We start from the raw sequence: 24,214 nt of genomic DNA, 5'->3' as shown, positions 1-24,214 counted from the left end.
GCAGATGGGAAGGGGCATGGCTGCCAGGGTCCCCAGGCACCAGGGAGGCACAGAGGGACCTACCCCTGGCTTCAGGGGCCCGGGGTATAGACAGTCCCCGGGAAGCTGTGTGAACCCCGGACCACTGGCCTCCGGCTGGACAGCCTTTGTCCTCTGTGTCTCCCCTCACACGGCCCGGCCAGAACTGACAAACCCCTGGCAAGGGCCCTGCCGGGCCGAGTCATCTAGGCGAGTGACTCATGCTGGAGGGGGAGAGGGGAAGAGCAGAGGCGGGTGAGTTAATAGGAAACCCATTACGTCCCGGAGGTCACTTCACATGAGGGACAAACGGTCCATTGAGGTTGGTTGGCTGCTGGCTGGCTCTAGCAGCACTTGGGGTAGGAGAGTTCATTATCCAGAAAAGCAATACCAGATTGTCGGGAGGGGCCCCGCCAGCACGCCCCGCTCTTCCTCCCTCCCTCCCACGCGGAGCTGTCTGTTCCCAAGACTGTAGTCCATGCCCCTACATCTCCTTTTCACTTTTGTATTCTGGAGAAAAGTAAAGTAGATATCTCTTCCATGGGCAAAAGCTGTGGTCAGGCAGACTTTAATTCATTCCTTCCCTCCCCCAACCCCATCTCTTTTAAATAGCCCAAACTGGCTAAAGATAGAGTGAGCAGCATTGATAGGTACTGAGCTCCCCGTCACTGGAGGTTTGCAAGGGTAGGTCGATGAGCATTTAGGGGGCAGGCATTGGAGGGGATTCCAGCAGGGTCTGTGGTTGCAAGATAAGCCTTGAAGACACTTCTGAAGTGTGCAGAAGAGGCGGGGAGGGAACCTGTTTCCCTGCCCTTTCCATGCTGACCGGCCACCGCTCCTGGCAATGGGCTGGGGCATTGTCAGAGCATGTGGCCGCAGTCCAAGGGGCCAGGCCGGCTGGCAGCTCCCTGGGGACAACGTAGCCTTGGTCACTGCGGTGCTTTAAGCGTGGCCACAGAGGCACTGTTGTCCCCTCTTCTCTGCTTAGATCCCGCTCAGATCCCGTTGTTCCCGCTGATGTGGAACTAGGGCAGGCTGGTGACTCAGCCTCGTCCCCACACTGCAGCAGTGGCAAGCGGCCTTCAGCTTTCGAGCCCTCGGAGCAGGGTGCCTGCTTGAGAAAAGTGGCGAAGAGACCAGGACAGTGATGGCCCCTGGGGACCTGGGAATGTCCTGTCCCCCGGGAAGGTGCCCTGGCCAAGTCTCCTGGCAGCCTTGGGGGTGACGGGTCCACAGCCTGGCACAGTCACTCGCTGCTTTGAGGCTGGGTCGGTACCAGGCCGGCCACTCCCCTGGGGCCCCTCGTGTGACTTTGCAGAGCCATCGGGAGGGCCCGGGGGAATTTCCCATCAGCTGGGGGGTGTGGGAGGCTGAGCGTCCGCCACCCCATCTCTGTACCTCCAGCCTCTACTGGTTGCTAGGAAGTTGGGGACTTCAATCCATTCCAAAGCCCTGTCTAGGGGGCTTGGAGTGGGAACGGAGGGTTGTGGGACTGTGTAAAGAGGGAATAATCAGGAATAAAACATGAGTCATCAAAAGAAGAGACTTCCTCCTCCCCCATCGTATCTGGGTGATCACTCACCAAACCAGAGTCCCAGACAGCAGCCGAATTTGCCAATCAAAAGCCCATTGGCCGCACGAATAAACAACTGAGTCTCCAAAGCCACAGCCGGAGTTCAGCTGGTGAGTGGTCATCTTGCAGGGTCCTAATTTCCGCCCTGTCCTTCTGCCTTCCGTGTTAGGGGCCGCTTCCCCCTGCCCTGGCTCCCAGGGTCCCGTAGGGTTTAATATCATCGCAGTAAAGTTTGCAGCGAATCTGAAAGATGGGAGGGGTGGGCAGTGCTGCCCCCCTGGTCATGCTGTCCTAGGACGCAGGGAAACTGCAGCTGATTCAGGCCTGAGCGTCTGTCCACTGGAGTCGAGGGCTCCGGCTCGTGGGGGTGGGGAAGCCTGTTGGCTTGGGGCCCGAAGGCCAGGAGCTTCCTTTGGTGGCTCAAAAGCATGATTTAGAAGAGAAAGATTTTGTTTAAAAAGTCCCCTGCCTCGGAGATAAGGGCCAGGCCGCTGTGGTCAGAGTTTGCTGTAAATGTTCCGAGCAGAGCAGGCTGGAGCGAGAACTGGGAAGTTTGGGGAACAGATTGATCACGTGCTAAGAGCACGGCATTCCCCTTTGAAGTGAAACCTTCTGGCTGCATTTAAGCAGCCAGGCAGATGGCGTGAGGGTGTTTTGTAGCCTACGCACCGGCTAAATGTCAGCCGTACCCAGACGGGCTTCAAGGGAAGATCCGAAATCAGGCTGCCTGAGAGACTCTGGTCTGAAGCATGGTCGCTGCTGATTTCACAGGGTGATAAAGGGACACGGGTCCTGGAGGCCTGGTCCAGTACGGGCAACGCCCCTGCCTGTCACCCTGAATGCTGGGGCTGGGGCTGGGCTGGTCTGTGTGAGGCTGGCAGGAGCGCAGGGAGTCCAGGGGAGTCCCAAAGGGCCCTCTGCCCCTTTGGGCCAGGTCCGTGTCAGGAGTCCCCGTGACCCTGCCATCCCGCAAAGGGAACTGAATGAACTCTGTCATTCCACAGGCTCTAACAGGGCCTCAGGGGAGTCTCGGGGAGTCTCCATTGCAGGCCTGGAGGCAAGGAAGCAACTGGCTAAGGGGTCTCCTGGGGGGCCCTGGGGTGGGCGCTCTGATATTTAAACGGAAAAGACAGGCAGGGAGCCATCAAGGGCAAGACCTGGGGGAGGCCGTCCAGGCAGAGAGGACAGCTATGCAGGAGGAGGCCGGGGGCGCCGAGTGAATAGGTGAGGCTGCAGCGGCGGGTAGAGGCCAGGCACCTGGGACCTTGGCGACCTCGGTAAGGAATCTGCACTCGACCCTTAAGCTGTGGGAGGTGACGTAGTCTGATCCCACTTTTAAAGCCTCGCCGTGATTTCTAGGGCGAAGGGAAGTGAGAGCAGAACAAGCAGGTCAGTTGGGAGGATTTGCAGGAATGCAGGGGAGAGGGGGCCACGGCAGGGCACGAGCCAGTTGTTAAGCACAGTCATTATTAAAATTTTAATTATATATTAAGTGTATACAATATAAAAGACGTGATTTCCATTTCATACAATGTACGTTTTATGAAAAACATACGCTCGAAAATAAATTATTTAAAATTAAATTCTGTGGAATTATCGTACAATCCAGCAATTCCATCTCTGAGTATACCCCCAAAAGAATTAAGTGCAGAGACTCAGAGACATGTTTGTACGCCCATGCTCGTAGCAGCATTATCCACAATAGCCAGAAGGTGGAAGCATCCCAAGTGCCCATCGATGGATGAATGGATAAACAAAATATGGTACGTGCGTACAATGGAATACCATTCAGCCTATAAAAAGGAGTTTCTGACACACGCCAAAACATGTGTACCTAGAATAACAACAGTTGAAGACATTACACTAAATGGAATACGCCAGACACAAGGACAAATATTACGATTCCACCTTACATGAGGTACCTTGTGTAGTCAAATTTGTAGAGACAGCAAGTAGCATGGTGGTTGCCAGGGCCTGAGGCGAGGAGGGGGAAATGGGGAGTTACTGTTTAATGAGAGTAGAGTTTCCGTTTGGGATGATGAAGACAGTTTTGGAAATGGACGGGGGTGATGGTTGCACAACAGCGTGAATGCACTTAGGGCCACTGAACTGTACACTTAAAGGTGTTTGAAATGGTAGATTTTTTTTTTTTTTTTTTTTTGCGGTACGCTGGCCTCTCACTGTTGTGGCCTCTCCCGCTGCGGAGCACAGGCTCCGGATGCGCAGGCTCAGCAGCCATGGCTCACGGGTCCAGCCGCTCCACGGCATGTGGGATCCTCCTGGACCGGGGCACGAACTCGCATCCCCTGCATCGGCAGGCGGACTCTCAACCACTGCGCCACCAGGGAAGCCCCACATTTTATATTATATATATTTTACCACAATAAAAATGCATCGCTCTATTAGAAAAAATTATAAAATTAAATCGTAGATGTATATGGTATGAATTAAATTACTTACAAGTAATTATATTAAGAACAAAGATAATACACAGAGCTCACCCCTTCCGAAGTATCTTACTACATTTAACCATCATCTTTGTCTTTTTTTCTTTTTGAGTTAATTTATTATTTATTTATTTATTGGAGTAAAATTGCTTTACAATGTTCTGTTAGGTTCTGCTGTACAATGAAGTGAATCAGCTATATGTATACCTATATCCCCTCCCTCTTGGACCTCCTTCCCCCCACACACACATCCCACCCATCTAGGTCGTCACAGAGCACCGAGCTGAGCTCCCAGTGCTGTATAGCAGGTTCCCACTAGCTATCTGTTTTATACATGGTAGTGTATTTATGTCAAACCTAATCTCCCAATTCGTCCCACCCTCCCCTTCCCCCTCTGTGTCCACATGTCTGTTCTCTACATCTGTGTCTCTATTTCTGCCCTACAAAGAGGTTCATCTGTACCATTTTTCTAGATTCCACATATATGCGTTAATATATATTTATTTTTCTCTTGCTGGCTTACTTCACTCTGTATGACAGACTCTAGGTCCATCCACATCTCTACAAATGGCCCAATTTTGTTCCTTTTTATGGCTGAGTAATATTCCATCGTATATACGTATCACATCTTAACTCCAGATGGATTAAAGACCTAAATTTAAGACCGGACACTATAAAACCCTTACAGGAAAACATAGGAAAAACACTCTTTGTCATAAACCACAGCAAGATCTTTTTTCACCCACCTCCTAGAGTAATGAAAATAAAACCAAAAATAAACAAATGGGACCTAATTAAACTTAAAAGCTTTTGCACAGCAAAGGAAACCATAAACAAGACGAAGACAACCCTCATAATAGGAGAAAATATTTGCAAATGAAGCAACGGACAAAGGATTAATTTCCAAAACACAAACAGCTCATGGAACTCAATATCAAAAAAACAAACAACCCAATTAAAAAACGGGCAGAAGACCTAAATAGACATTTCACCAAAGAAGACATACAGAGGGCCAAGAGGCACTTGAAAAGATGTTCAACATTACTATTAGAGAAATGCAAATCAAAACTACAATGAGGTATCGCCTCACACTGGTCAGAATGGCCATCATCAAAAAATCTACAAACAATAAATGCTGGAGAGGGTGTGAAGACAAGGGAACCCTTTTGCACCATCGGTGGCAATGCTGATACAGCCACCATGGAGAACAGTATGGAGGTTCCTTAAAAAACTAGAAATAGAACTACCATATGACCCAGCAATCCCACCACTGGGCATATACCCTGAGAAAACCATAATTCAAAAGGACACATGTGCCCCAGTGTTCACTGCAGCACTATTTACAATAGCCAGGACAGGGAAACCACCTAAATGTCCAACGATAGATGAACGGGTCATCTTTGTTCTCGAGTTCTTCATCTCTGCTGTATCTCTATGGTAGAAACACTGTATAACGGCAGCTACTGCAATCTCTTCCCAGCCCCAGTTTCTTTTTAATTAATTTTTATTGGAGTATAGTTGATTTACATTGTGTTCGTCTCAGGTGTACAGCAAAGTGGTTTGGTTATACATATACACATATCCACTCTTTTTTAGATTCTTTTCCCGTACAGGTCATTACAGAGTACTGAGTAGAGTTCCCTGTGCTATACAGTGGGTCCTTAATAGTTACCTATTTTATATATAGTAGTGTGTATATGTCAATCCCAATCTCCCAATTTATCCCTCCCCACCCTTCCCCCAGTAACCATAAGTTTGTTTTCTACATCTGTAATTCTATTTCTGTTTTGTAAATAAGTTCATTTGTACCATTTTTTAGATTCCACATATAAACGATATCCAGCCCCAGTTTCAACGGTGTCTCATTGGTAGCCCCAAACTGGCCAAGATGGGAATACTTAACACCACAGAAATAGGCCAATGCTACACATCAGGAAGAGTTGTTTTGCCGGTTGTTAAACCTTAGGCAGCATACCTCTGGCAGAGGGGGTGGGCTGGAGAGGGGGAACTTGAGGAGGGACGTAGACTGATCCACGGATATTTGAGGCAGACACTTCCTGATGGCTTGGACGTGGCGGGGAGGGAAAGGGAGAACTCGAGGGTGACGCCTTGATATTTGGCTTGAGCGGCTAGGTAGATGCTGGTGCCGTTTACCGAGATGGTGGGCTGAAGGGGCTTGAGGGCTGTGGAAGGCTCAGCAGCTGATGGACCCGAGGCTCTGGGGCTCAGGGAGGCCCTGAGGGGCGCTAGGTGCACGTAGAGCTGAGACCATATGGCCCCTGCCCCAGAGGAGCCAGATGGTCCACTGCATGGGGTGTCCGGTCCAAAGGCCTGGTTTTGCTGGGCAAAGAGCCACCATCCTCCCTCTGCTCCCCATGCCACCCCCCTGGAGCGTGGGGTCAGGGGTACTGATGGGTGAGCCAAATGGCTGTTTCCGCCCATCTACTTCCTCCTCCCGTTCTCCCCATGCTTTGCAAGGGTCACTCCACCTGGGCTGGACCTGTGGGGTTTCCCTTCAGGCCTGCTCCTTCCATCTCCAGAAAGGCTTCATATTTATACCTTTCTCACCCAGCCCTGGCCTCCAGCTTTTCTGATGAAAACTTGCTGTCTGAGTGCCCCCGAGCCCCCTCGGGACTGCCACCTGCTGGCCAGCGTTCACTGCCGACTGCAGGATTTGGGGCTTTGAGACATCTTTGGGAGAGGCAGCTTTGGCCTGAAGGGATGATTCAGATGGGAGTTTAAGGTCTGTAGGAGTGTCCTGGGGCTGCCGTAACAAAGAACCACAAACTGGGAGGGGCTTAACAGGACAAAAAATTATTCTCCCTCAGTTGGAGACCAGGAGCCTGAACTCAAGGTGTCAGCAGGGCAAGCTGTCTCCGAAGGCTCTGGGGAAGCGTCCTGCTGCTTCCAGCTTCTGGGGTCCCAAGTGTTACTTGATTTGTGGCTGCGTCACTCCCATCCCTGCCTCTGATTTCACGAGGCCCTTTTCTCTGCGCCTCTGTGTCTTCTCCTTTTTGGTCTCTATAAGGACGCTGGTCATTGGATTCAGGGCTCACTCTAATCCAGGGTGATCTTGTCTCAAGACCCTTAGCTTCATTCGTCTGCAAAGATCCTTACACCAAGTCAGGTCTCATTCTGAGGTTCGGAATGGACATATCTTTTGGGGGGCCCACCATGCACCCCACTACATGTCTCATGGTGGACCTGTGAGGTAGGTGGCCCCTCTGATGTCCCCCTGATCACACCTTCCCCTTGGGCCAGGCCTACAAACGGTCTTGCCTTCCCCCGTGGCCTTGGGAGAGCGCACCATCCCAGAATTTGGACGCATTGCAGTTCTTTTGCTCTCGCCAAATTTAAGCTCATCTTCTTCCCTCTTCTGCTGCTGCTGCTGCTTTTATCTGCCCAGCGCCCCTCCCAGGATTGTCTGTCCAGACCCCGGCCCTGACTGCTCATGCCCTGGGACAGGGGGTCAGGGCACCCTCCCCATCCTACAGGGATCAGGCCTTATTAAAGTCCTGGAGCCTCACTTTGGACACAGTCATCAGAAGTGATCAAAGGATGGGGGATGATTAAAGGGCCGGGGACAGATGATTTAAGCTGAGGAAGAGAAGGCCAAGGAGCAACTGGATTGTCTTCGAGTTTGGAGGAGGTAATTATTACTCGAAGGGTGGTGCCCAGCTGTTTCCCATCTCCTCTGAGGACAGAAAAAAAGAGGAAATAAATGATGTACAATTAGAGCGGTTGGTTAGATACAAGGGTGAACTTCCTGGCTGGGAGTGTGGCCAAGTGCCGGGGTCGGTTTCCTCAGGGAACAGGGGGGAATCTCCTTACCTGGAGGTGTCTAGGCCTGGCAACGGCAGCCTCAGTGGTTAAGTGAAGGGGGGCCAGAGGCAGGCAGGGGGATGGACTGGACGGGGTCTGGAGCACAGTCCTGCCAACGTTCTGGCCTCGGAGGTCCGCTCCCTCCTGCCATTGTCCTTTGGGTTCCCATGGGGGAGCATTTTGGTGAGGCATGCACCCTGGCTGGGCTCCCTGAGGAGATAAGCTTAAGTATGTTTAGCTCCACTGTGAATGGAAGTGAATAATGCACAATAAGCCAACCTATTCGAATGTGGTAGAACTCCAGGCCAGCGCCCTGGAAGAACAATCGCATGGGTGTGTCTACGCTCACCAGGTGCTTTTTATAAAAACACTGGAGAGTAATGCTGTGGCCCAGGCTGGATGCTGTCCTGTCTCTGAGACCCAGCATCTTCCCAGGGGGTTATGGCATTAGGCTGTTTCTTAGAGGCAGTGGACCACCAAACCCCCAAATACTGGGTGGGCAGGTGGCCAGAAGATTGGACTGTCGGGTGGGCCCAGGTGCTGGTTTTCAGACAAGAAATGCCCCGGGCTGGTGTGGAAGCCACCCGGGGTGCTATTGATGACAGTGGCGACTCCATTTCTGAAACCCCAGCTCCCAGGCAGAGGGTGTGTGCACATCTGAAATGTCTGTGGTTTTGCAGTTCCTTGTCCACAAACTCACTTGGTTGAAAATAGTTCAAAATATCCAAAGCATGGGGGAGGGAGAGACTGCTTTTCTTAAAAAGGAAGGACTCGATTTCATCAACTTAAGAAATCTCCTCATGCCCAGCGCACTGCACTCTCCGCAAGAGGCCCTGATTAACCGGGATGGCGGTCAGGCCTCAGCATCCCCTGCGCATTTGGGATCTTTCAGAACTGGGGGCGTGGGGGCTGGGAGGGGAGTGGCAGTGACCAGTCTGAGACCCAGGACGAGCTCTCAGGCACTCGCATGCCACCCGGAGGGCACCGTATTGCCGAATTGCCCACCAGCTCAGAGAGCGTCTTTCCCTGCTGTTCTCACACAGGCCCCCGACTTGGGGCAGAGGCCCTGGGTCTAAGAAAATGGGAGGATAGGCAGGAGTGCCTAACTGGCTGGGGGGATTGGAAGAGACCCCCTCCCCCCATTGTTGGTGCCAGACCTGGAGGGCCCTTCCTGGCTGCTCTTCAAGTTCCAGCCCATCCTTTTGTCCCCAGCCCTTGGGACCTGACTGCCTTGTAGGTAATAGGGCTTAATCAATGTTTGTCGAATGTACGGAGAAGGGCAGAAATTAACTGGCCGGGAGGGCAAGGCCAGGCCTGAGGTGTGGGCCAGATGGGGCCGAGCCTCACCGGCAGGCCCCTTCCTCCCCGTCCCCTCCCCCAACGCCTCCCTTCAGATACTTTGAAATATCTGCGCCTTACCAGGGAGAACACGGGGTCTACGCTCTGCCTTCAGGAAGCCCCTTGTTGTGCAGCGTTGGAGTGGCACGTGTCCCTGGCGGTTCTGACAAGGGTGTTCCGTCCCTGCCCCGCGTCCCCGGTGGGCCAGTGCCTTTTCTGACACCGCCCCCGAGGGTGCAGCAGCGACCTCGGGGGCGGTGGGCTGGGGGTAGGGAGCAGCTGGAGAGGTGCCCCAAGAGGGTGGGATTTGGCGCCCCCCTCCCCGCCCCGGGTCACGTGACTGGCGCTCGCCCCTCGGCTCTTGGCCAACAGGCTGGGCTCCTGCCGGCCGCCAGTCCGAGCGCTTAACCCTTGGAGGCGCTGCGCGCGGGAAGGCGGCGGCGAACTTTGTTTGGCTGCGTAAATAAAACCTCCCGCAGAAGGAACCCTGCGCCCCAGGGAAGGGGAGGAATCTCTTCCCCCCTCGGCGCCGCCCCCGCGCCGCCGCCCGACCTCCACATCCGCCCACATCTGGCCTCAGCGGGGCGTCGGGGGGGGAGGGCGCCGGGGCCGCGTCCGTCGCCGTCCCCTGGGCGCGGGCCAGGCGGGTAGAAGGGGGGCTCTCGGGTCGGGCGCCCGGGACTCGGCCTGTCCCCGCGGCGGCCGCTCGGGTCCCAGCCCCCCAGGCCCAACCTTGACAGGCGGGCGGAGCAGCCAGTGCGAGAAGTGGAGGCCGGGCCGCGGGTGCGGGAACCTGATCCGCCCGGGAGGCGGGGGCGGGGCGGGGCGGCGGCGCGGGGAGCAGGGAGCGCCGGCGCCCGCCCGCCTCCCCCATTCATTCAGCCGAGCCCGGGGGCCGAGGGGCTCCGGCGGCCAGCTCTACACGGCGGGAGCGCGGGCGCGGCCCCCCAGCCAGCGCGCAGGGCCCGTGCCGGCCGGGGCGCTTCATTGCCGCCGCCCTCCGCGCGTCGCGCCGCCCGCGAGCCACCATGTCCGACCCCGCGGTCAACGCGCAGCTGGACGGGATCATTTCGGACTTCGAAGGTGGGTGCCGGCCGGCCACCGCGCCGCGGGCGTGCTCGGGGGCCCCTCGGGGCGGACCTCAGGCGAGACGGGGGCGCGGACGGGGAGGGAGGACCCCGATGGGGTGCCCTCCCGCCGCGCCCCCCGCCCCGCGCCCGCGTCGCCTCCGTGGAGCACCCCGTTAGGGGGACACGGGGACCGCGCGCCCTCGCTGGCCCCTGCGCTCGCCCTGCGCGCTGCCGCTGGGTTTCCTTCCTTTTATTGTTGTTTGTGTTTGCCGAGCGACGACAGTCTCCTCGAGGGTTCGCGGGGCTTCCTCAAACGGCCCTGGCGCGCGGTTTCCCTCTCAGCTGTCGCTCAGTCCTATCCCTCCCGCGCTCCCCGTCGGCCTCGGGGCCCTGGCCCCGCGGCGGGTTGGGGGAGTTCGCTACCCGCCCCCGCGTCCCGCCCGCAGGACAGCCCCCTCCCCCACACCAGTTTCGGAGCCGGGGCTGAGCCGAATCCGGGCTGGGCAGGGACCCGAGTGGACACGGCCCAGGCCGCGGCGACTGTAGAGGAGGGCGTCCCATCGGCCCCCATCCGGGCCTGGGGACATCCTCCTCGTCCTCCCGGAGTCCGGCTGTGGAGGGAGGAGGGGCCTGCTTGCTGGTTGGGAGCGCGTTTTGGTCCCCTCCCCCCTCCTGGGTTTACAAAGTGTTGAGAGACTTGGGGGGCTTCTCCCGCCGGGTGCGGTAGGGCATCCCGGTCCTGGGCTCGTGTGTGTGGCTTTCGTGCGTCCTCGTGACTGCCTGTGGCTCTGCGTCCTGCGTCTTGGGGAGTAAATAAAGCGGTCGGAAGGGAAGCTCACACAATAGTCTCCAGCACTTAGGGGCCGGATTTCTGAGGGGCGGGTCTGCCTCTGCTGGGATCTGGAGCCCCCGCCCCTCGGAGGGGCTCCCAGGCAGCCTTGGGCAGAGCCCTCTGGTGGACCTGGCCTTGGGAAGGCTGGGTCGAAAGGAGTTAACAGGCGTCCAGGTGCCAGGCCTTGCGGGGAGGTGCCCTTCCCCCAAGGGCAGAATCAAGACTGGGATCTTCTGGGGGTCCAGAGCCCAGCCATGCACGTGGCCCACCGGAGGTCAGCCCCATCTGCGCGGGGCACTTCTCCGGGACCAGAGCTTGGCTGCGCCCCCAGCAGAGCCCCAGAGGCGGTGATTCTGGGCTGGGCCTGGACTGGCTTAGCAGGGGGTGGAGAGACAGGAGGGGGTGGGGTCAAGTGGCCGGCTTGCCCTGTGCGAGGGATGGTCTGCTGGGGACTGGCTCTGTGGTTGGAGCACTTTTCCGACTCTGACACTGGGCACTGAACAAGGGGAGTGTGGGTCTGCAGAGCTGTGATGGCTTGTACCCGAACATCGGGACCTCTTGGGGCGCATGCTCATACCCAGCATGTTCCCCGAGTCTCCTTCCTTCTGTTTCGCCTTCTGCTTGCCCCCAGCAGCCCTCCCGCAGCTCCTCAGGGGCCTTTCATCTCCTGAGTGTCCGAGCGGGAGAACTGGCCCATCTGGAGACTGCTGCCGCCTTCAGGTTCCGCGCTGTGTGTGCTTTTCTCCTGTGGCCTGTGGGAGTTAGGCTGGCCTGCGGTCCCTGACCTGGAAGCGGAGCTTTCTGGGGTTTCAGGGGATGAGATGGGAGCCCTGAAGCAGGATCGGCAGGAGGAGGTTTGGGGGTTGTGTGGTCTGTCACAGTTCGTGCCACGTAGGTAGTTAGTGCCCCTCCCTCCCGGCCCCGCGTGGGACTCCATCCTCGCCCCGAAGTGCCCCATCTGGAGCCGCTGGTGGCCTCTGCGGCTGCTTCCCAGGCGGCTTCTCCAGGCTGTCATTTAGCTGGAGACAATGGCCTCATTGAGACTGTCCTGGTGCAGCAGTTGGCAGCCCTGTGCCTTCAGGGGGAGGTTTCTCACTCTTAGGGAGCGCGGCCTCGGACCCCCCCGGTTCCCTGTGTGTCAGCCTCTCCGTTGTGTGCCCTGGAGAGCCGTTGTGCTCTGAAGACAGGAGAGTTAGAGCCCCCCAGTGTACCTGGGCATGCGCGCGCGCGCGCGTGTGTGTGTGTGTGTGTGTGTGTGTGTGTGTGTGTGTGCGCGGGCTCCGCACGGCCAGCTTAGGGACCAGAAAGGCGGCCTCCCTAAGAGCCCCAGGAACTTGGAGTGGAGTTGGGTTTTGGGGCTGATAGCCTCAAACAGAGAGACGTGGGAAGGAGCGATCAGGAAAGGAGGCGAGTGTCTGACCCAGAGCAGCAGTGGGTGATACAGGCTGGCAGAGCCAGGGCAGAGGAAGGTCGTGTGGAGGAGACACAGTCTGACTGCAGCAGAAGGAGGAGCGCGTTCAGGCAGCGACAGAAGCGGGGGAGGCCGGAATGAGCTGGTCCGTTAGGACTGGGACATAAAGAGGGGCCAGCTTGCCACAGTCGGACGGTGAGGCCACGGAGGCCCAGGTGTGCCCATCCCCCGGGAGCCCGGACCGTCCTGGGGAGGCAGCCGGAGTGGTTGAGTTCGGAGCCGAAGTGCTGGTCTGTTTCTCTGGGGCCAGTGGGGGGCCTCGGCCCGGGCTGCCCACTCCGCGTCTCAGTTTCCGCGAGGTAGGGTCAAAGTCCCGATAGTTCCTGAGGCTGGCGGACTTGGCCCCGTCTCGAAGCACGTGTCGATGGCCGAAGGATGGAGGCCCCAGGGGCCACCACCAAAGCCGGGCGAGTTCTGAGCCACGGCGTTGCTGGGGATGACAGTACGTCTGAGCAGACTGGAATCCTGCAGCGGGGGTCGACGGGCTCTGATGGGGTGTTTCCTGGAGGTTTGGGGCGACGGCAGTATCCAGGCTGGAGCAGCGTGCCCTGCAGGGCAGACAGATAGCTGCCCCGGGTGGATATGCATGTGGGGGGGATGGAGCGGGCACCCACCGTTAAATTCTGCTGATGCCCCACATCCCGGGCACATCCACCCCCTTCCCTGAGGAACGCTCTTCTGTTTTCGTCCCATTATTCCTGCCCATCCCCTTCCCCACCCTGGAGAATTGAGGGCGAGATCTTTAAGCTTCATCCCATCACCGAGGTGGCACGGGGATTCAGCCTGTCTTCTATTTTGGACACGTCTGTGGATTCAGGTCTCCCGGGGGACTGAGAGGGTGGCAGTGTCCTCCATGGATGCAAACCTCCCACACTGGTCTTTGCTCTCGCCCTAAGGAGGATCTCAGGGCTCCGTGGAGACCCTCATATTAGGGGCATGCGATTTTTTTTTAGAGAGTCTCCTTTTCCGCTTCCCCCTGTTTGAAGATGGGCCTCAGGTGGCTTCCGCGCCCGTCACTCCCTGGGTGATGGGGTGGCCCGAGCGGTGACGTAGTCCCCTATCTGGCTGCCAGGCACAGAGCAGTGGAACGGCGTGTTCTCTAGTGAACTCAGGCCAACTCTGCTATCGCAAACGCTATTACAACCCTGGTCTTTGTGTAACAAAAGCCCTTCCAAGTGCTAGCTGTTGGCCTACTTTCCCTAGCAGTGTTTGCTGTAACCAGATTTGCACACGGAGAAAGAATCCTAAAAGTCCTTGATGTTGGTTGAAACACAGTCTGGCCCAGGACCCAGGAGCTCCGGACCCAGAGCCTTGTTCTCCCGCCTAGAGGACATGTCTGCCCTTCTGAACCCTCTAACGTCTTCTCGAGGATCCTGCCAGCCAGATCCTGGAGCCCAAGCAGGCCCTAGGCCCCAGAGCGTGAGAATGGGCAGAGAGCAGGGAGAGGGTCTCCTGGGGAGACGAGACCATGCAGATGCACCTGCTTGTCTGGGAGCCCAGACACCTCCTGGACAAGGGCTCCCTCGATGGCTGGATTCGGGGGCCCGTTTCCTCCCAGGAGGACAAGGCCTAGCTTTGTGACAGGTGCAGATCTGCCCCTAATTAATGCCAGTTGGCCTCTTGAGGGATGAGTCCTGCTTTTCAGCAAGACTCGAGACCTCTTGTGAATTCAGCCTCCCGCAGTTCTCATCTGGTGGCAGGAGACAGGATCCATGGCGGCGTGAGGTTACTTGGTGGACCGGAGGAGCCGGCCTTGCCGGCATTCTGCTGGACTCTTGGGGGACGAGTCCCGCTTTTCAGCTACGGGGGGACGGCTCTCTGACGGCTCTGACCACCACCGGCTTCGCTGGCCTGCTGCTCTCGTGTCCCGGGCCCGGGACTAGGCTCACCCACCGTCCTGATTGTGAGGCAGAGGGCGGACACACACGTGCCAGGTGGCAGAAGCGTCCCCGTCATCGGCTGGGCTGAGGGTCAGACGTGGGCCAGGGAGGTGGGTCCAGCAGGGAGGACACCCCGTGCTGTGGGGCGTCAGTCTGGAAAGGCTTCCTGGAGGACATGGATCTCGAGGAAGGTATTTTGTTGTTTTGGTTTTTTTGGTTGTGCCACGTGGCTTGTGGAATCTTAGTTCCCAACCAGGGTTCGAACCTGGGCCCTCGGCAGTGGAAGCGCGGAGTCTCAACTGCTGGACCGCCAGGGAAGTCCACGTAGGACGGTTTGAAAGAGACAAGTGGGCAGAGTTTGCCTCCAAAGGGAGAGGGCCTTTGGGGAAGTGATGGGTAGGGCAGCTGGGAGCCCCGCGCGGTGTAATGCTTAGGAGGGCAGGCTCGCTCTGCCATTGGACAGCTGGGTGGTGGAGGGTGTCTTGGCCCCTGAGCCTCAATTTCCCCTTCTGTTGAATGGGGTCATAAACACCGCTGCCCGCGGGTCGTCTTGGGGAGACAGCCGACAGCCTGAGCCTGGTGCCTGCTCGCGGGAGCAGAGCTTGAGGTGGGGGGTCAGGTATTTGCAAGAAACGGGTGGGCGTGGACGCCTAAATGCAGGAATCTGGGTGACGGAAGGGAGGGGTTCAGAGGCCACCGGCAAGGGTCTCCCCGAGTGGTGACGGGGCGGTGAGTGAGACCGTGTAGCATGGTCAGCACAGCAGATTCGGAGCCTGCCGGGGGGTCCCCCTGAGTCCAGCAGATACGTGGGCTGCCGGCCAGCGTGGGAGCCCTGGCCCCGGCCCAGTGGACATCCCATCACGCTCTTTCACTGTCAGAGCTTGGAGGCTTGGGTCAGGTGGGCTGCAGGGTTCCTTCACTGGGGAGGTCATTCCAGTCTCCTCTGCATCCCCCCACCCCAGAGCGTCCCAGATGGGTGGACCAATGGCCCGTCCTACAGACAGCGACACAGGCGTACGCTGGACGATCTGACTTTGAAGACAGTGGGGTGTGGCTGCCTGCCCACGGCTCTGCTGGCTGCCAGCCTTCCTGAAAGGGAGTTGTAACTGGGAGCTGGTTGTGTTGCAGACCAGGAGCTAGGAGGATGATCCCATCTGGGGCCGGTGGGGAGAGCCAGCGCTCAGAGGCCAGAGCTTTGTGACTCGAGCTCGCCCCGGGGGCTGGTTAGGTCTGCACCCCTGCGCCCGCTGAGGCTGAGGGCTGGGGGCAGGGTGCCTGGGCACGGGCTGGGGCCTCTGTGCCTGGAGGAACGAGCCCACCAGAGTGTGAGCCCCCAGGCTCAGTGGCAGCCGCGGCCAGCACTGTGCCCAGCACATGGTGGGTACTTGCTCAGGCCACGTGTCTGGGCGAGGCTGTCCTGCTGGTGGAAGCAGTGGCCTGGCAGCTCATTCGTGCTGGGACGTTGCCAAGGAAGTACTAACGTGCAGGTGGCATGCTTGCCCTGCAGGGGCCGGGGACCTCGCAGCTCGGTGACTGTGGCCTTGGCATGCCCCTCAGGGGTGCTGCGGCCCTCATCCTGGCACTGGCTGAGCAGCATGGGGCCTCCCCTTCTCTTTTTCCTTGAATGTTCACAGTTCAGGGGTGTCGTCACATTCCGAGATCAAGCCCCCTACCACGGTTCAGCTCAGCCATCACTATTATTGCACACCCCCCGCCCCCCATTTCCCAGCTGAATGTCCCTCACTCGTTGTGCTGGGGGTGGGCTGGCTGCTATCAGAAGAGTCTCCTTGGGGTACAGACAGGACCACGGGGCCAGCAGCAAGGATCCGGGGGCCAGGCTCAAGGGACCCATGGTGGCCCCCAAACCCAGGAGTCCCACCTTCCTGCCAGGCCAGGCGCTCCCGATGGGCATGAACAGGGGGTGCATGGTGCTATAGACCTGGTGGTGTGTGTAAGAAGGGTGGGCTGGGGTAGGGGGTAAGGGGTGCCGGGCTGCAGGTTTACCAGAGATGAAGGCCTCAGGGGATGTCAGAAACCCAGCCAGGAGACCAGTTCCTTTGCTTTTTCTTGACAAAGCCACTGAGGAAAAATGGTCCAACAGTGGCTATCTTTCCAAAGTTCTCTCGTTTTTTCCCAAATTTGGAGGCTGAGTTGTTATGAGACCGAACAGGCTGGAACTCTCTGGCACATGGTTCCAGAGGGCTGAGGACTTGTCATCTCTCTGGCCAAACAGACCCAGCGCTTGGCCCCTAGACACCCCCGGCGCCTGGGGCATTTCTGGGCTCCGGCTGTTTAATTTGGTCTGGACAGAGCCCGGAGGGCTCCGTTCAGCCTGGACCAGGAGATGGTCTAGAAGCTTCAAGTTTGTTGTCGTTTTTTAAAGTGCTGCCAATGCCCAGAAATTTAGGCGAAGGGTCAAGAGGGTGGTGGCCTTGGAATATACACAGCGAGCCCCCCCCCCCCCCCATAGGACAGAGCAGGGGCTGCAGAGGAGGCGGGGCAGCCCCTGGGAATAAGGCTCCAACCTGCCTCTGTCATCTTTGTGTTTGGTGTTCTTCTCTGTTGACGCTCTGTCTCATATTCCTGAGTCTCTGACGGCCCCTCCCGGGATGCTGAGCGCCCGTAGTCTCCAGCCTTCTCTGCCCGCCAGGGTCTCTGGGCCAGCTGGGGAAGCCCATGTCCGCCCCAAGTTGCAAAATCCAGAGATTTTGCAAGGGGCCTGGCCTTGAACACATGAGTGTGCCCTCCCCACACACGGCTTAGAGCTTCCTGTGTCCCTGTCCCCAAGAGCGGGAGCCTCTGCCTTCAAACCCTGGGAGGGCCAGGTGGCATGGGGGGGGGGAGGCAGGAGAGGTAACCCCCGCTCCCACCTCCTGTCCATTCCACTTGTCCTCTGGCTACAGCCTCCAAGGGACCATCTGGTTGGGGGTTCGATGGGTGTTCCCTGGGTACAGATGGGGGGCAAGGGTACCTCCAGGGCCTCAGGAGGGTCTTGCGGGGGAAGGGCCGGGGTAGGGAGTGGGGTTTGCCTTGCCTCCTGAGCCTTTATAAGACTGAGCTGGGAGTTCCTGGGTCTGGTTTTTCCCTCTCTCAAACAAGGAGAGATTGGAACTCTGAGATTTTTGCAGCCAGTGACCAGTCATTTTTGATAGTTCTGTCTGGCTTTCTACCCCTCCAACCCGCAGCCTTCCCCTGCCTTACGAGGAGCGCCGGCTTATGGCTCTGCTGGCCGCTGGGTTTTTGACTGTCCCCTGGGGTGGCCTGGGGATCCCGGGCACCTCCTTGTGGGAGGTGCTGTGGCTGAGGGTCCCCCTGGGAATGGGGAAGGAAGCCACTGGAACACAGACGGCCCCCTCTCTGCGGGACGTTAACTGATGGAACTTTTGGGCAGGAAGGGGGCATGGTGTCCTAGGCAGAGTGGGGCAGAATGGGCCTGGATTCGGGCTGCCTCACTGTGCCCCCTCCCCCGTCTCCTGTGAGATGGAGATGTTTCTGGTTCTGCCCATCAGTGGCCAGCCGTCTCTGGCTCTGCAGACTCTCCCAGGCAGGATCTCAGCCTGGACCCTGCTGGCCCCTCCCTGGGCGCAGAAAGCCGACCTTGGGCAGGGCTGTCTCTCTGGCCCTCCTTTCCACGTGGGTGGGCAGTTTCCCTGTGAGGGGTAGGCCAGGCCTCTGCCCTGAGCCCCTGGAGACTGATATTATCTACAGTGAAAGCATACCAGTTTTCCTGGCTCCATCCCAGGCCCGGAGGGGTGGCCTTCTCCGCTGTCCCCTGCCTCCTGTCCCCCATCACAGATCAGGGGAGGAGTGCTCTGTGGAGTAGCTGGGTTTGGGTTTTTCCTTTCAGTTCAAAATGAAGTAAGTGCTGGAATCCCTCTGTCTCTGGTGGGCCAGGAGGAGGATGGCCAGGGTGGGCGAGACAGCTCATTCGTTTGTTTATTTAACAGCTGTTTGTGGGCGCCAGCTAAGTGCTAGCTCTGTTCTACGTTCTGGGGGTCCAGGCATGAGCCCAGGAGAGGGGTAGGTTCAGGAAGGCTTCCTGGAGGAAGGGACACCCAAGCAGAGTGCTGGGTAGGAGTTTACTAGGTAAGGTCTCCAGGCAGATGGTGCTGGCTGGCTCCCGTTGCAATTTCTGTCAACTCGTAGTTTGTTTGGAAGACACTGTTATGCCCACACCTGGCACAGGTGCCCTTGCACCGAGGTGGGAGGTGGTGGGAGGGGCCTGTGCTTTCAAGCATAGGTTGGGGCATGAAGAGGCTCCAGACTCCATCTTTCCTCCTGGTCAGAGAGCTGGGAGGGACTTGGGTGGTGCATATCCGGGTGGGAGAGGGGCCCGTGATGTATTCCTGTAGCGAGGGTGGAGTGGGTCTGGAGTGGCGAACTTTACTCCCCAGGCCTCCATCAGAAGACCTCAGAAAGGGCTGCTGTGCTTTTCTGCTAAACTACAAAAGAAACCCTGGGGCCCCTTGGGGGTGAGAATGGGAAGGCCCCATTCATACCTTTGCAGGTGCAGTGCAGAGGAGAGGGGAGAGGTGGGGTTGTGTCCCCTCCCTCCCTGGTGGCTGTCCCCACCCCGGCTCCTGGCCCTGGAGGAGGAGTTTGAGGGCAGCTGGGGGAGGGGTGGGGACACTGGTGAGTGCAGAAATCTTGCCCCTGCCCTGGCTGCGGCTCCAGTGAGGCTGGGCTTGGCGGGGTGGGGGGCAGCGGAGGAGAGTGGCACTCAAATATTTACATCTCTCCTAATATTTAGGAGATGGAGCCAGGCTCCTGTGAACAGCTGCCCTGGAGCCAGCTGGTGGGCTCTGGCCTCCCTCCTGAATTTTTTATCTCTGACCCAAGTCCCAGCCCTTCCAGCTGTTCCCCCTTCTCTCACAGGTACTTCCTTTGACTGTGCTGGTTCTTGCTCCTCGTAACCGTCTCCTTATTGAGCACCTACTACATGCCAGGCCCCGGGCTGGGCGCCTTGTATCAAGGGTTCTTGGTCCTCCTGGAGCTCAGCAAGGTGGACAGGTCATGCAGGTCATGGCTGGCCCGAGGCCACGCTGGAAGGCAGACCCCGGTGCACCTGCCCCCGGCCCTTGCCTCTGCCACCTCACAGGGCTGACCCTGCCTGGCCGGGATGGAAATCTCAGTCTACCTGGCAGTGGTGGGTGGCGACAGCTGTTTGTCCAGAGCCTGGGGTCTGGCAGGGGTTCCCTCTGCTCCCATCCCTGCCTCGTTGCTTTCCAGCTCCGTGACCACGTTTGTGACGTGGGAATCCCAGGGCCCATCTTGCAGGTGTGTGTCTGGGGCTCAGCACGGTACAGGTGCAGTGCTGGTGTGTAGCAGGCGCTGTACGATTTTAGAGCCTGGCTTTTAGGGGGCGGGGTGGGGTTTGGAGGCAGTGCGATGGGACGGTTCAGCATGCTGGCTCAGTTCGGCTTCACCCTTGCCCACGCTGTGATGTTGGGCTGGTCGTTAGGCTCTCTGTGCCTCGGTTTCCCATCTCTAAAATGGGGATGAGAGTGAAATCTCTCCGTCTCCTGGAGATGATGGGAAGTGAATGAGCTAATGTAACAAAAGCCCTTAGGGTGGTGTGGTGAGCACGCAGTAAACATTGACTATTAAAGATTCAAGGCAACAAACACTTTTTAGAGACTCATAGGACATTCCAGGCAGGGCCCAAGGCCCTAGTGGAAAGTGGAACTGTCTTCGTCTGTAGCAAAAAGACCACGGACTGGGCGGCTGACACGGCACACGTGTACTTCTCTCAGTTCTGGAGGCTGGACATCCGAGATCAAGACTCCGGCAGATTCATTTCATAGATGGCATCTTCTCACCGTGTCTGCACAGGTCGGAAGGGGAGAGAGAACTCTCAGGGGTCTCTTTTATAAGAGTGCTAATCCCATGACGAGGGCTCCACCCTCGTGACCTATCACCCCCAAGGCCCCCACCTCCTAACATCATCACCTTGAGGGGTAGCATTCAACTTGTGACTCAGCGGAGAGCACGTTCAGTGTGCAGCAGGGGCCGACCTGGACGAGCCTGGCTCCTGCCCTCAGGCGGGTGAGAGCCTATTGGGAGGAATGTGATGGCCATTCTAGGGAGGAGGGGGAGGCTGGCTGGAGGCTGGCTGGGGCACTGGACGCTAGCGCTGGGCCTCTCTCCTGCCTGTTTCCTGGGGCAGGTGAGTTAGCCTGGAGGCCCTGGGTGGCTTTGACCTTCTCTAAGGTGCACGTACTGCGGGCCTTGGGCAGGTTTGGGGGCCTTGTGACTGACATGCCCCCTCGTCACACGGGCCTTTGCCCCAGCAGAGCCCAGTATACATCCTTTGGTCTCTGACCGACCCAGGGGCTGAATGTGGCAACCGAGGCTGGACCTTGGGTGCCTTGGGGGAAAGTGGGGCGGGCAGAGCTGCTGGCCTGGGGTGCTTAGGGTTTCCTTCTTGTAGGATTCTCAGGAGGGGGATGGAGAGAAGGCTTGTGAGCCCACGGGAGGGCAGAGGTCCTCACCCACCTGCCCCCCAGACATACCCTGGGGTGCCAGGCCCACCCATCCTTCCTGACAGAACCTCCAGGAGGCGGGGACAGTCTATTTTTTATTTTTTATTATTATTATTTTTTGTGGTACGCAGGCTTCTCACTGTTGTGGCCTCTTCCGTTGCAGAGCACAGGCTCCGGACGCATAGGCTCAGCAGCCATGGCTCCCGGGCCCAGCCGCTCCGCGGCACGTAGGATCTTCCCGGACCGGGGCACGAACACGCGTCCCCTGCATCGGCAGGCGGACTCTCAACCACTGCGCCACCAGGGAAGCCCCGGTCTATTTTTTAACAAGCTCCAGGAATGATTCTCATCATCAGTTGGAGCTGAGAATGATCTGGAACCAGAACTTTAGAACCACAAAGGAATTTGGATAACGAGTGCAAGAATGTATAGAGGTGTGGGCTGCGGGATGCTGCAGGAGAAAAGCCTGGAGCCGTGTCTCCACGAGCCTGCTTTCAAAATATTTATATATACCCTCAGTGAAAAGATTGGAAGGACGTTTGCCAAACTATTGATAGTGGTTATCTGGGTCATGGGTTTATGTACGTTTTTCCCTTTGTTTCTCCGTGTTTTGCAGACTTCCTGCATTGCACATACATTTTCTGTATTGCTTTTAGAGTCAGGAAAAGAGCAATAGATATTAGTTTTTAAAGTTCATTGTCAAAAAGAAAAACAACTCACCCAACCCGATCTCCCAGCCCAGTTTGAGAGACTCAAAGTGACTAGTCCCCTGGCTGATGGTGGCCGAGCCAGGACCCCTGGGTCCCACTGGCTTTTTCCGGCTCTGGGTTGGGGTGCTGGGTGGAGTGAAGCTTTTGCCCAAGCGTGCAGGCTGTGGGACCACCTCTGCAGGCACCGCCGGCAGCTGCATGTTCGGCTGCAGAGGAATATGGCCAGAGCCTTGGTCCTCGACCTCGGCCCAGATGGGAGGTGGGCTGGCCGGGCCCCTCCAGCTCTGCTGAGTGTTTGGAATTGCTGGGCCTGTGTCGCAGGAGCGATGAGAGAAACTTGGAGCTGGTGGCAGACCCCAAAATGGCCCTCATGGGGTCATTCGGTGTCCCAGCTGGAAGAGACCAGGATGCTGAGGCCGGAGGGGTCAGCTGCCTGGCTCGGGTGGGGCGTAGACGGTACTCGTGACAACTCTGTGCACCGTCTAGCAGCCCTCAGCTCTGGGCTGTCTGCAGAGCCCCCCGCGCACCGCCCCCCTGCCCCCAGACCCTCCTCCACCTAGCAGTTCTGCTGAGGACAACTTGGCTGAAATTCTCCATTTTTTGTTAAGAAAAGAATTACTCCCACCTGCAGCCCTGTTTCCTGAAGGCGCTTTCTCTCTGCTGCTCCAGACCTCCCCCACCCAGGAGCTTTCAGGCTGGGGGGTTGGTTGTGTCCCTGGCGACGTAGGGGACCCGGGCAGTTTCCTGGTATGTGTATGAGGGGCGGCTTAGCCCTCTCTGCCCCATGGCCCCTGCAGCTGGTGGCCGGAAGGGCCTGGCTGTCCGGGGGCTTTGCAGGGTGGGAATTGGGGAGGTGGTGATTGGCAGCTTGGGCCCCGCCTGGCTGGCAGCCAGGTCAGAGGTTATGGGGCTGAGTTGGTGGTACTGGGTGGTAGGGGCGGGGGTGGGCCTCTCGGAGCACTCTGTGGCACAGCGGGTTTGGAGTTTACTGTATGCAGCTCTCATCTTTTCCCTCTCCCTCAGGCCAGAAGCAGAACTGAGAGGTGGTCAGTTTGGGGCTGTGGCTCTGCGGGGTGTGGGTAGTTCACCTGTCCACCCGCAGCTGCGCAGGCCGGTGGCGGAAGGCTCCCACACTGCCTGCCCCAGAGGCCCTTCTTCTCTTGGGAAGAAAGTGTGGGTGGACCAGAGGCCGCCTTACAGGGTCATATTTAAGGCTGGTCACCCTCCGAGAATGGTCGGGGCACAGTGCCCACCCTGCCCAGAAGACAGGTCTGTTCTGACTTTCGGGAGGTTTTTGCCTAAACCTATGGGGGGCAGGTGAACACTCAGAGGCTCAAAGAACAAACGTAAAGAGAAAAGAATAAGTGGGTCGCTGCCTGGAAGCCGCGGCTGGGTGGCCCCTGGAAGGTGCAACAGAAAAACAGAACAGCTGTGTGGCCAGTTCAGAGGCGGGGGGCAGAGATGGGTGAGGGGCTGGGAGTCCGAAGGAGCATGTGAGTGTCCTGTGGCCGCAGCAAAGACCACAGGCTGGGGGCTTAAAGCACAGTTCTGAGTCCAGAAAGTCCAAATTCAAGGTGTGAGTGGGGCTGGTTCCTCCTGCCCAGCCTCTCCCCCCAGCTCCTGGAGGGGCTGGCGAACCGTGGTGCCCTTGACTAGTAGACACATCCCCCCAGTCTCTGCTCCCTGTGCCTCCATGTCTCTCTCTCTGCCTTTCTTTAAAAAATAAATTTATTTATTGACTTATTTTTGGCTGCGTTGGGTCTTCGTTGCTGCGCGTGGGTTTTCTCTAGTTGCGGCGAGCGCGGGCTACTCTTGTGTGCGGGCTTCCCATTGCGGTGGCTTCTCTTGTTGCGGAGCACGGGCTCTAGGCATGCAGGCTTCAGTAGTTGTGGTGTGTGGGCTCAGTAGTTGTGGCGCACGGGCTTAGTTGCTCCGCGTCATGTGAGCTCTTCCCGGACCAGGGCTCAAACCCGTGTCCCTTGCATTGGCAGGCGGATTCTTAACCACTGCGCCACCAGGGAAGCCCTGTCTCTGCTCTTATGAGGACACTCACTCTCAGATTTTGGATCCATCCTAAATCCAGGGTAATCTAATCTCAAGGCTCTTAATTATATCTTTAAAGACCCTATTTCCAAATAAGGTCACGTGCACGGCTTCTGGGGGTTAGGACACGGAACAGTCTTGGGGGGGCCCCATTTGCCCTCTGCATCAGCCCTCCTTGGGGGGCAGCAGAGTGTCTGGGTGTGAGTCGGGAGACCAGGCTTGGACGGGCTTAACGGCGTGACTTTGACCGATGGTCTCCGCGGGCCTTGGCCTCCCCGTCTGTATCCCCCGAGCGTGAGGGTGCCCCGTCTCCGATCCTCTGCCTGGTGGTGCAGCCGGGCCTAGAGGCCTTGCCTGGCTTGCTTTCGGTTTCCAGGGTTCTCCCCGAGTTCCAGGTGGCTGTGTGGAGTCGGCCAGGATCTGGCCGTTCCTGGTGAGAGCCCGGTAAGGCCTCGAGAGGAGCCCCGGAGGTGGCCTCACTCAGGCCCCACCAGGGCTCTTTGGAACAGCTGGGCAGCCCCTGGGAGC

At 57.9% G+C, this 24,214-nt stretch overlaps 2 protein-coding genes across 4 annotated transcripts in view; one reads left to right on the top strand and one right to left on the bottom strand.

Moving 5' to 3' along the window:
• SEPTIN9 (septin 9) overlaps positions 1-24,214 on the top strand; it is a 164,860-nt gene that overhangs the window by 50,056 nt on the left and 90,590 nt on the right. The window contains exon 1 of one of the 3 annotated variants that reach the window (XM_079905460.1): positions 9,965-10,281. The exons of the other annotated variants lie outside the window; for them this stretch is intronic. Within the exon in view, the coding sequence (XP_079761586.1) occupies positions 10,227-10,281 (55 nt within the window). The 5' untranslated portion in view covers positions 9,965-10,226. Of the gene's footprint in view, positions 1-9,964; positions 10,282-24,214 lie in introns of those variants that run through there. 3 annotated transcript variants of the gene reach the window in all.
• Positions 6,061-10,072, bottom strand: LOC307177922 (uncharacterized protein; the record flags this gene model as incomplete). Its single annotated transcript, XM_079905463.1, has 3 exons — positions 6,061-7,732; positions 7,870-8,070; positions 9,280-10,072. The coding sequence occupies 2 exons, from the start codon at positions 10,070-10,072 to the stop codon at positions 7,901-7,903; spliced, it is 963 nt and encodes a 320-aa protein (XP_079761589.1). The 3' UTR covers positions 6,061-7,732; positions 7,870-7,900.

Source organism: Stenella coeruleoalba (assembly GCF_951394435.1).
Source record: "Stenella coeruleoalba genome assembly, chromosome: 19".
Classification (NCBI taxonomy): domain Eukaryota; kingdom Metazoa; phylum Chordata; class Mammalia; order Artiodactyla; family Delphinidae; genus Stenella; species Stenella coeruleoalba.
The sequence above is the reverse complement of the archived record's forward strand: the minus strand, read 5'-3'. Positions and strand labels throughout refer to the sequence as shown.